This window comes from Drosophila navojoa, chromosome X, assembly GCF_054131105.1.
Source record: "Drosophila navojoa isolate 15081-1374.11 chromosome X, UAZ_NAV_1.0, whole genome shotgun sequence".
NCBI classification, from domain to species: domain Eukaryota; kingdom Metazoa; phylum Arthropoda; class Insecta; order Diptera; family Drosophilidae; genus Drosophila; species Drosophila navojoa.
The window spans coordinates 29580034-29592071 of NC_142895.1; the positions used below are offsets into that span (position 1 = coordinate 29580034).

Consider the following 12038-nt stretch of genomic DNA (forward strand, 5'->3'; position numbering starts at 1 on the left):
TGATCGAAATCAACGATAACGATAACAACATATCGTACCTTGAACGGCTCGCCGTTGCGCAGCTTCTTCTGCCGCAGCTTGTCGAGGCTGGGCGGTGCCACCAGCACCACATAGGGCTTCAGGTCGGAGGCACGTAGCAGCTTCAGACTCTGCGGATGCAAGTTCAGCACACAAATCTTTCCACTGGCAACGACTGTGCGAATGGCCTCCAGTGATGTGCCTGCAATGGGGGAGATGTAATGAATGCATCCATACCAAATGGTGGGCGTGGCATATTTACCATAGTAGGCCTTCTCGTATTCGCCATGCTCCACGAAACGACGCGCCAGAATGTCTGCTTCGAAGGCTTGTCGCGTGATGAAATGATAATCCACGCCGGGAACCTCGCCCTCGCGCCGGGCACGGGATGTGTCTGCGCATGTGGAAGAGAGGATATTGAAATAAATATCGATATCAAGGGTCGGTAGAGCAGGAGTACTGAGGGAGTTGGGTGTAAATAAGCCAGCACTGAGCAAAGACGCATCCGCAGCACTGGACTGGGAACTAGATCCTATGGGACTTGTACAATCAGTCTTTCGACAGATCCACTGTGTTGCTGATGTGCTTAACTCAGTGCTCGGGTAATGCTAGCAATGCGCTGGGAATCAGTTGCTTTACTGCTTTACCCTTGGCTGCTGGTTTAAGTTTCTCCTCAAGCAAATAGAAAACTGCGAAGCAGAGTAAGAGTAATTAAGACAGGCAGAGATTGAGATTGAGATTGAGAGAGAGGCAGATAGGGGGAAAGAGGGATAATGCGAAGCCCATCAGGGACCAATCCTCTACTTACGTGGCACTGCAGCCGAGAATCGCTCGGAGTCGGCCATCAGGCGCTGGCGAAGCTCGTGCCGGCCAATGTTGGGTGGCCCGATAAGGACAATGGGGCGCTTGTGAGTGGCACGGGGGTAGTAGAGCGCAACCTCCTCGTAGGTGAGTATCTCCTCGGGGTCTGTTTCGTCGGGCGCTGTCGTCGCATACAGCGGATAGCTGCGATGGCATAAGAGTTCGATTAGGGGCGTTTTACCAATAGGTTTAGCCGGCTTGTCGACTTACCCTGCCTCGGAGCTGGCCTTCTTCTTCTTCTTGCGGCCCTTGCGAGCGCACAGAAGAGTTGCGCCCTTGCTGGTGGCCCCCTCCTTGCCGCGGGAGCGCGCCAGGCCCGCCTCCTCGGCAATGGCTAGCTTCATGGTCTCGCGCTGATGCTGGAAGGACTGACTAGGAATGAGGCCGGCCAGCGTTTGATCTTCCTCGCCCTCGCGGTACGCCTGCCACCAGTTGGGATCCTCGCGGGATATCACATGCAGCACATCGCCCTTCTGGAAGCTGATGCCCAGCTCCCGGCACGGTATGTACAGATCATCCTCCGGATCATAGTCGAAGTGCGCACGCACGTGCAGCACGGCCGTATCACGATGCGCCATCCCGCCCACGTGATGCATGCCCAGGCCGCTGCAGAGGCCGCCACCGGGCGGCGGACTGCCGGCGGGCACAATCAAGAACGTGAGCGTGCCCTGCATGGCGCCCAACAGGGCGCACACCTCATTCACTGTCTTGCCCCGCAGCTCTTGGCCATTCACCTCCAGTATCTCGTCACCCTCGTGCAGCAGGCCGGACTTCTCGGCGGCGCCGCCGCGCACGATGCGGCCGATGACCACCGCCTCGCCCTCGTTGCGCACCGTCGCGCCCAGCGGCTCGGTGGACTTCTCGATCTGTATGATGCGTATGTTGTCGTTCTGGTCGTTCAGCGTGCCAAAGCAGGCGCTCATGCCGGGGGGCGACTCGCCGCGCACGCCCACCGCCACAGGCAGCGGCATGGCTCCGCGCTGCGCCACCGAGCTGGCCACTGGCGGCACCACTGGCGGCAGCACCGCCACAGCCGTTCTGCTGCTCGCTGCGGCCGTTCCCGCTGCCTTGGCTCCAGCCACGGGACTGCTGTGGCCGCTCAGCGTGGTGGCCGTCGCCGTGGGCGTCTGTGAGGGCGTCGGCGTCGGCGTCGGCATGGGCGAGGGCGACGCATCCGTATGGCTGGCAATGCGATCGTGCGCCAGCAGCAGGCCCTCCATCTCGTGGCTGGTCAGCAGATTGCCCAGCTCAATGGCCGACGCCGTATTCGACTGCGTCAGCAGCTCCACAATCTCCTTCTGCAAGCCCAGCGCCCCGGAGTGCACCGGCCCGGCCACCCGCGGCCGCCTGCGCTGCAGCACCGCGCTCCTGGCGGCCAGCACATGGGCCACACTGGCGGTGGCCAGGACATTATGCGCCGCCGACACGCGGCCCGCCAGGTTGCTCAGGCCGCTCTTGGCCAGCTGGCTCTGCAGACGCGTCAGTGCCGCGATCAGCTCCCCGTAGCCTGCAAACAGAATTGCGCCTGATTAGATAAGTTCATCCCAGTGCCAGTAGCATAGTCTCTATAGTCTCTCGCTTTTTTAATATGGCCTTCTTCTTCAACAATGTATACAATTTATCTATCTATGTATATCTTGAATCTGAATTAGTTTTTCAATTGTCAATTGTCATGTGTGACTATAACTGTATATGCTCAGAGTGCTATGAATGGATTATTTTCCAAATGCAGCCCAAGTCCACATATGACCAGAAATAAGTTTCATTTTGAATTCTAAGGTGCGCTAGCATTCTCAAATACAGTGGACCCTCGGTTAACAAATGAGCACATTTGTTTGGGAAAATAAGTTTCGCTCAACTTGACATCTAAGAAAACCCCAAATATATTACTATAGTACTATCCTTGACATTTTCCAAGTTATGTGTGTAGGTGTAAAGTTTTCTGTTTCGGTTACCAAACATTTCGCTTATCGATGATGCTGGAACGAAGTGCGCTCGTTCACCGAGGGTCCACTGTATGTGTTTTTCATGCAATTTCCATATTTGAAAGCTTCTTTTAAAACTCATTCAGTCTTCCCTAGATATATGTATATATTGGATTGGTTTGGATGTGTCCGAAAGAATATACGTTTAGTATATGACTCTAGAAACGAATTGGCTCCCTAATCTCTGGCTATATCAACAATATATGTGTTACTCCAGATTAATACTACAGCTCCAGATTATAGTTATAGCTCATTTCAGATATGTAGATTGTCTGGGCATATCAGATATCTAGTCTATAGTTCATCGGTCGAATCGATGTTGATTATAGGGTATATAAATCTGGCTTCAGCGAAGCGAAGTCGAAATTTGTCAACCAATCTGACTTGCTGTTGGAAAAATCCGAATTGAATTGCTTCTGGGATATCTGAACACAATATCGCAAGTTTTCGTTAGACAGTATGCACACACTCTCGTCTGGCGACCCTGCTATAAGTGCATCCTTTGACAACAGAATAAAGTCTGACAGCTGCTCGTTGGCCTTTATCCTTGCTGTTCCATGCAGCCTTTGGCACTTACCATCGATGTGTTGCGCTGGCATTAGGTCCTCATCCGGCAGATATGCCTCGTTCTCGACGCCAGCAATTGTTGCCGCTGCTGCAGTCGCGTGCTGCTGCTGCGCGAGCGCCTTCCCGGCCGTGGGCGTGGCTGTGGCCGTATCCTGAAGCGCCTTGAGCTTGCGTGAGCCACGCAAGCTGTTGCGTAGAAACTCATTCTGCTGGGCGATGCGCTCCTCCTCCTCGCGTCGACGTCGCAATTGCTCCTACAAGAAACAGAGTGAAGAAATGCATGTGAGAGAGAGACAGAGATAGAGCGCGGCAGGCTGGGGGCAGGGGAGAGAAAGGGTTTCTTTGTAGTCAGTTGAACTTTGAGGCTTCAGCTGGCGCACCTAATCCACTTTCGCGCACCAGCTTTATGCTAATTGAATTAGCAGTCTTTGTAAAGAGCGATGAGATGGAGAAAAAGACGCAAAATGTATCGACTGCGGGCATACCCTGTAAGATGCCATGCATGCATGCATCAAATTCTTGCCACCTGCCACAAGCTCTTCGTGACATTCCACGAATGCCCCAAAAACCCATCGACCACAAGAGCGCTAAAAGGAAGGGGTTAGCCATAAGGGGGCGGGGTCGGATGGGAGGCGTGGATGTCGGATGGAGGGCGCAATGCGTGAGGCAGTGGCAAATGCTCAAAGAAGCGCCGCAAGTGCTCGGCTCGCATTAGGTCAATGGTCAAACAATACGACTCTATCCCTAACAATGCATGTCAAACTGTCGAGTGAAAATGCCACAGTTCTTGTCAAACCTACCGTTGACAGTTAAACATGATAAGAAAAACTTCAGTTTAGAGAGCTATTGTCAGTGAGAGCGAGAGAGAGAGAGAGAGAGAGAGAGAGATAGAGACGGCTGAACATCTGTTGATAATTTGAGATTTCGATTCTTATCTTTATAGAGATATACGAAATTATATTTATAGTCTATTTATAGGCATACTTAGTAAATTATATTCCCAGCTTCTCGTCTATTTCAGGGTATATGTACATTTCTTTAGGTGCTGTTGTATATGCTTAGATTAAGTCTTTGTTAAACAAACAGTTTTGTATAACTAACTAAGAAATATACTTAAATCTTCAAAAGTTGTGAGTCATTGGACAGTCTAAGTGTTAGATTTGTAAAATTATAATAACATAACATAATCATGTAGATACCATACATATACTTGCTAGCTGAACAGGTGGAAATATATGCAAGTATTTATTATACAATGATATCAGATTTGTGTGAAGAGCTGGGGAAGTGAACTCTATCGATAAGAAACAAACACAAAGTCGCAAGCAAACGCGTGTCCAAGTTGAGATTTTGGGTTCCGCCTCAAGACTTTGCCAAATGAGAGAGATAGAGAGAGTGGGAGGTGGGGAGCGAGATAATAAATCTGACCAAAATCTCAGCTGGGACCTTGCTGCCAATTTTCTCACACATTTGTCTTCAAGAAGAAGAAAATTGAAACAAAAGGAAAAAACTTAATTGAATAACAACAAAAGACGTCGCGACGTTCAAAAGGCACGCAAACCAAACTAAAGAGAAAGAGAGACAGAGAAAGAGAGAGAGCGGGAGAGCAACATAAGCGAGAATCGAATTCGCTGAACTTGCATAATGTGAACTTGGCGCAGCGCATGAGAAGCGCAAAGAGGGGCGTGCAAGAAGAGGAGAAAGAAGAAGCGACATCAGCAAATATAATACAGACAGTCCACACAGTGCAGACAGAGGCTGGAAGCGGGAGGCGGGCTCGGGCTTGACGGGCAGTTCAGTCTGTTAGCGTGACTATAGAAAACGACAAAAGTTACAAAAAATAAAACAAAACGCGTTTGACATTGAACAAGAAACCTAAATAAAAGCAAAACAAGAATTGATATTGAAAGTCGGAAAGAACGGGAAAGCGCGGCAGCGTGCATACCCTATGTGCCATGCCGTTCGAGGGTATTGCTGCCCACACGCGGCTATCGATCGCAAATTGAGATGCGCAGTTTGATGAAATTCAATTTAAAAGAAGCCAGGGGGAGGGGCCATTTTGGGGATGGGGCAGGGGGCAGGGGCCAGGAGGGGGGAGCAAGGGGCGGGGAGCGTGGGCCGTGGGTAGTGGCACCCTTTTTGATCTTCCACTAAGCGCGCAGATCAACAAAAGAAAGACGCGCTAAAGCTGCGGCTCATCAATCATCCGACAACAACAGCAACAACAACAACAACAACAAAAACAACAGAAGTGACAACAATTGTAAAACAAGTAAATGTAAGCCTGCCGGCATTGCTCGACTGAGCGCTACCCTGGCGAGCTGACGACATTGCCAACATCAACAAAATTCAGTTGAATTTTCTTTTGCCTTAGCTTTAACTGTTCTTACTTTAGCATAGAATTGGGTAATCCACTTCCTTGCAAAACGGTTAGCCAAAGTAAACTCTGTGTATAGTGCGTGGAGTTGAGGTAATATACCCGCTCTGCGCAACCGTTTACAGGGTATAGAAACCAGCAACAACTCAATGCTAGTTCTACTTCTGGTTGTTGTTGCTGTGAATGTATAGACCATGACATCATCATCATTATTGTCGATGTCAACCTCATTATCATCGTCATCATCATCATCATCATCATCATTAACATTTTCGTCGTCGGGCACACAGTAAATATTGCAAATCGGCGTAACACAAAAATTAAAAATTTATTAACTTGCCTATTCGCTGTGTTTGTTTTTATTGTTATGCTCATTAACTTGTTTATGCTGGGAATATTGGTTACATTAGTGAGTTTGTGACATCAATTGGAATGTAAATGTTTTCTTCGCAATTCCTATCAATGCGCATAAGGTAAAATGTCTTTTGCTTACCAATGCATTGGTAGACCTTTGATTATTTTGGGGCTATATCTTTATCTATATATACTTGAAATTCAATATAGTACACTTCATTATTATTGCTCTAAAAAAAAAGAGAAACTCTTTTCTTATCATCCATATCTCTAATCTCAGATAAGGACAATTCAAAAGAATTTTAATTTTCGTATCTTTCAATTGAATAAAAAAGAAATACTGAAAGCTCTACTCGAGACTGCTTGACTACGACGGACAGGATGAAGTCCATACAACTTCCTATTCCTTAGGCTTTTTAAAGCTATGTTAATGTTATCAGAGACCCCATTTAGCTCTATGCGAAATTTCAAAATAAAGCAGCTATGGATTCTTTATTAAGCGACAAATTTGGAGCATCGCCTGGAGTTTGTATAAAATATTTCAGTGGCAAATATTTGTTCGTTTCGAAATTTGCTATCTCGATAGAGATTTTGTGCAAATAATTTGCAAATTTTCAGCTCAAACTTTGGGGAAATGCGGCCTAACTGAACGAGCCATGAAAAGTGAAAAAAAAAAACTAACTTTTGTTTGTTCTTTGGCTTAGAAAATGCTGTTAATTGAATGAAAATCAGGAGGGGCTAATGTGAATTGCTATTATTAATATAATCGTCATGATAACCATAAATCAATTGACTCTTTGTAGAGTATTAAAGTCTGACAGTGTAGAGTATCAAAGAAATCTTCAGGCTAAGACTGCAAAGCTGTTGTTGCTGTTGCTGTTGCTGTAGCTGCTGCTGCTGCTGTTTCTGCTGTGGTTGTTGTTGTTGTTGTTGTCGAGCAACTGCGTCAGCCAGTTAGCCTAGTTTGCTTTTAACTGGTTGCCGTTTGTTAGTTAGCATATATATGTGCATATATACTTATACATATACATACATATGTATGTAGATAAAGCCAGCTGGCGATAGCAGCCGAAGGTTGCTGCCATTTAAAGGGAAACACAGCGACGGCGGCAGCAACTGTTGCTGTTGTTGCGCCTTGCCACACTTGCCTGTTGTTGTCGCAAACGCATCGAAGAGCGCTGAATTTGTGTGCCACGTCGCAGAGCTGAGCCGCTGCGATACGGCGTATTGCTGGCGGATGAAGATCCTTGATGCTGCTGCTGCTGTTGTTGCTGCTGCCAGAGTTGTTCGTTGTTCGTTGCATTGCCGTTCATATCACAATATTTATTATTATTATTAGTCATGCTAATCAAATTGAAGCCTTGCTGCTCATTTTCCTTTTCAAATAAAATTTGTGGCGACTCTTTGTTGTTGTTGTTGTTCATAAGTTGATTATTATTATTGCTGTTGTTGTTGTTGTTGTTGTTGTTGCACAGCACATTCAATCTGTTAGAAACGATTGCAGCTGCTGTCGTCGGTGGCTGTTGCTGTTGCTGCTCGCCAGCAACATCGTTATCCAAGCTTATGTGCAAAGTCGATAAGACCATTTTCTGCCTCTCTGATCTTTTCTTTTCCTTCCCCCGATATTGTTTTTTGTTTATTTTTTGATTGATTTATCACATTGCTAGCTGTTGTTGCTGCTGCTGCTGCTATTGCAGAAATGTTTGTACAATTATTTAAAAACTGGCCACGCCCTAAACAGACATTCCACCGCCCCCTTCTCGCTGGTATGCAAATGCTAATGCTCCACATTGACAGCTGCAACGCATAAATTTGAGACTGAACGAAACTCGCTCTGCTCTGCTTTTGTTTCTGCATTTGTTTAACTCGTAAATGCAACTTAATGCGCATTTAAATGAAGCCTTAACAGCTGCTGTGGCTGGACAAAACAGACGGACAGACATTGGCAATGCGAGTGAGTGAGAGCGAGAGAGAGAGAAAGCGAAAGTTGCTGGCACTATAATGCCAATAGTTCTATGGCCATTCTCTCGTCCAACAGCAACAGCAACATGAACAGCAACAGCAACAGCAACAGCAACAGCTACGGCAACACTAACAGCAGCAGCAGCAACATTTTTATGGACTTTCCATTCAACAAGCACTCGCAACGCTCGTGCGATTCACAAAAGCTGTTACTTTTATGCATTTATTTATTTATTTATTTACATAAATATATGTACATATATATGTACATACATATGTTTTGTTTTGTTTTGGTTTCATTCAATTGTTGCTGTTGTTGCTGCTGTTGTTGTTGCCGTTGCTGTTGCCCTTAACGTGCGGCGCATTGCAAATGAGACGCTGACGCTGCCGTTGCTGCATTTTTTATGTTGACGTTCACGGAAAACACAGGAAAAAAATATTAAAAAAAAGCCCAAAAAATCCCAAAAAAAAACTGCTGTTTACGTTTTACTGTTTACTATGATAATTCATATTTTGTTGTTGCTGCTGTTTTGCGATATTTTCAATGCAAATCGAACGAGGCGTCGCGACGTGAGTCAGCGTCTAAGGGCAACAGCTGCATTCCCTGTGCGGTTGCTCCGCCTTGAGAGAGCTGCGTGAGTATGCATCCCACTAAACATCTGGTCACACTGAAAGCGAAGCATTCTTTGCCCCAAAGGACTGATCTAACTGTGGCGTGTGGCCATTGGATGAACAGTGTTGCCGTGCTGCCTTAAGGCCTGTTGCCTGTAACCAACAGTGCTGCCGTGTCTCTCAAAAGGCAAGCTGATGTTGCATAAGGGAGTAGCCTTTGCTTTTGTTTGCATTCACTCAATTTTCGCCTGGAACTGCAATTGCGGCCTAGAGCCACTGCTCGATGAGCTGGCACGCCTTGCTGCCGTTGTCCTTTCTCGGCAGCAACTGTTGCTGCTACTCTTTTCGGCAACACTTTTTTTCAACTGTCGAGTTGGCCCATAGAACTGCTGCTATTGCTGCTGCTGTTGCATGTAGGCCGTACGCCCATTGCCCATAAATCCATAAATGACATTGTAAATTGTTTTTTTTTGTTTAAGTTTTTGTAAATTTTTTTCTTTTTCTTTTTACTTTTGTTTTTTCTGCGACGTGCTTTCAACGCAGTTGCTGTCGGCCGCGCCTTATTTGACTGAAAACTGTTGCCAGCCGGGCAACCGCAGCGGCTCTAAAACTGCAATGGCTCTCAAACTGTACTGAAGCGAGGGGTAGATGGCACACAACAACTGTTAGTTAACCAACTGCATACACACACACACACACACACACACAGTCACTTTCAATAAAAAAAAAATATTAAAAAAAAAATAAAAATGAATAAAAACGAATTCAGTTTATGGCCAACGAAATATGCGACCGAGTATATAGCCGATATACTCAAAGTTCATATGACTTATCGCCCCCCACACTCACTGGCACACACACACGCAAATATACGCACACACTGAGACAAAGACCGTCTACACACGTACGCACGCTTGCCCGAAGCGCAAAAGCTGAAAATGCGGCCGATCGCAGAACGCGTAGAAAAACAACTAAAAATGCCAACTGAAAAATCATAACAAATGAGCGGTAAAGCGGCCCAAGCACGCTTCCTCTCTCCCTCTCCCTCTCCCTCTCCCGCAGACACTCTTCCGCAGTCGCTGCCCCCCTCGCTCTGCACTCCATAAGCACAAGCACAAGCACAAGCAGAAGCAGTGCGCGGCGGGCGCATGAGTAATTGTAAAGTGAGCGCAGGTTTCTGTCTATGTATGCGTGCGTGTGTGTGTGTGCTCGGTGAGTGCTTGCATGTGTGTGTGTGTGTGTGTGTGCGTGTGTTTTTTATTTTTGAGTGGGATTTTGTAGTCACTGTGTGAGAGTGTGAGTGTGAGCCAAGTTTGCAGTCGCAACAACAACAACAACAACAACAGCAACACGAGAGCTCGCAATGTGTAAAACAAAATGCGACGACTTTTGCTGCTTATGAGTCCCCACTATGCATGTATGTATGTGTGCATGTGTGCACGTGTGTGTGTGTCCGTGTAGCTACACCTACAATACACACACATACACACAAGCACTGTCATCGTTGCCAATTGTCGTATAAATAAATGAAAAAAAAACGGCTTAACTAATTTGCGTACTTGGGGTAACAAAAAATCAACAACAACAACAACAATAAAACACTGCAAAGCCCCAGAGCGTATTTGACAACAACAATATTGACAACCCCTTTTGTTTAACGGTAGACCCGGCCCATTTCCAGCCAACAACAGGTCAATCCGCAAATGAATACGCCCAACAGTTAACAGAAAAACAAATGCAATTGTTTGATTTCCACTCAACTTGGTTGGCATGACAAAAAAATAGAATCAAAATAAAAAAATAAAAAACAAACAACAAAAATGCAGTTGCATCTCCTTAGAATATGACGAGAGAGCGCGAGATAGAGTCACAGTTAGACAGAGAGAGAGAGAGAGAGAGAGCGAGAGAGAGAGAGCCTAGTCAAGTGCTTATGCCCTAAACTAGCAGAACTCAACAGGGTATACTGTTTTTGATGAAAATAGGGTATGGAATATATAATGATATGCGATTTAATACTAATAATGATCAAGGATAAATGCATTTAATTATTCCATGTCTCGCATCGGTAATATTGTATGACGTGAGAGAGGGAGAGAGACAGAGATAACTGTTGTTGAAGTATATACAATCCGAGATATAGGTTATTCGAACGGGCTTAAATGGAAGATTACCAATTTTACACAAACCTAAAATATATATGATTCGTATATCTTTCATGCCTTCATGCCTATTCATATTCAAGAAGTATTTACATATGTACTAAGTACATTCCATATCGAACTGTACTATCAAAATATATTAATTTCATCAATAGATTTTGTACAACTAAAAGTTGTTTGAATGTGAAGTTGTTAGGCCGCAATAAATTGTAAGGAATAGAATCCAGAGCTTGTACATAGTATTCACTCCGTATTCCTTCCTATATAAATGATGTCTACAAACATAATTCTATTATGTTTCAATCGGAGCTATCATCCTCAGTTGGCCAAGTGACAACCGAATAATATCGTATTACAATTGGCAATTTATAGAATACATTTAAGTTTTCTTTAGGATTGATCGAGATGTAGAGCATCTCGATCGTAGCCTTCAATTTTTGCCTATATTATTACCGATATGATGGTGGATCGTTAAGTAACTGTCAGTTTATTCCAAAATATTACTTAAAATAGACATTAATATGCTCACTGATTTCTGAATGAACTTGATTTAAGCTCGAAAAGATGATCTGATAAACTGTGGGCATTCAAGAGGATTTTCTACAACTTTTCAGTCAAGTGCCCAGCGGAAATCGATTTAGTTGCTTCATCTATCGCTGCTTCTGACGCCGCTAGCCCCATCGCAATTGTGATTAAGCCAAGTTCTAGCTCTAGGGTAATGCCAAGCCAGCAAAATTCAAGTAGACTTCATGGATCGTAAATCGTAATTCATATATGGGTCAGCCATATGTATTATATAGCTTAGAAATTCAAATCTCTCCCACCCTTCCTCTCTAGCTATCTATCTCTGTCTATCTAAGCCCATTAATAGTACAGTTTGAGCTGCTCGCTGCGCTTCAGTGGCTCTTTAGCTGTTTGCCCATTTCGTTTTTGCTTTTTAATTAATTATACATTTGACTTTACCTTTCCGACTTGCTGTTGTTTAACAAGTCAACTGTGGAGCTCTTCTCCCTCTCCGTCCCTCCCTCTCGCTCTCTCTCACTAGGGCCCGTCCACCTGCGCCAACACCTGCCCCTCCCACAGTCCACACACATCGATTAAAACTTTGCATAATTAATTACTGCAAATTTCCTCCGTTCAGCG

At 45.3% G+C, this 12038-nt stretch overlaps 1 protein-coding gene across 10 annotated transcripts in view; it reads right to left on the reverse strand.

Moving 5' to 3' along the window:
- The window catches only part of sdt (MAGUK p55 family member stardust), a 77479-nt gene that overhangs the window by 2124 nt on the left and 63317 nt on the right, over positions 1 to 12038 (reverse strand). For 8 of the 10 annotated variants that reach the window (XM_089263636.1, XM_089263637.1, XM_089263635.1 and 5 more), the window contains 5 exons: positions 3442 to 3685; positions 1090 to 2386; positions 827 to 1023; positions 281 to 412; positions 39 to 220 (listed from right to left, as the gene is read on the reverse strand). In XM_089263636.1, the coding sequence (XP_089119762.1) occupies positions 39 to 220; positions 281 to 412; positions 827 to 1023; positions 1090 to 2386; positions 3442 to 3685 (2052 nt within the window). Of the gene's footprint in view, positions 1 to 38; positions 221 to 280; positions 413 to 665; positions 708 to 826; positions 1024 to 1089; positions 2387 to 3441; positions 3686 to 7310; positions 7818 to 12038 lie in introns of those variants that run through there. The other 2 variants (XM_089263643.1, XM_018107289.3) reach the window with 2 other exon arrangements.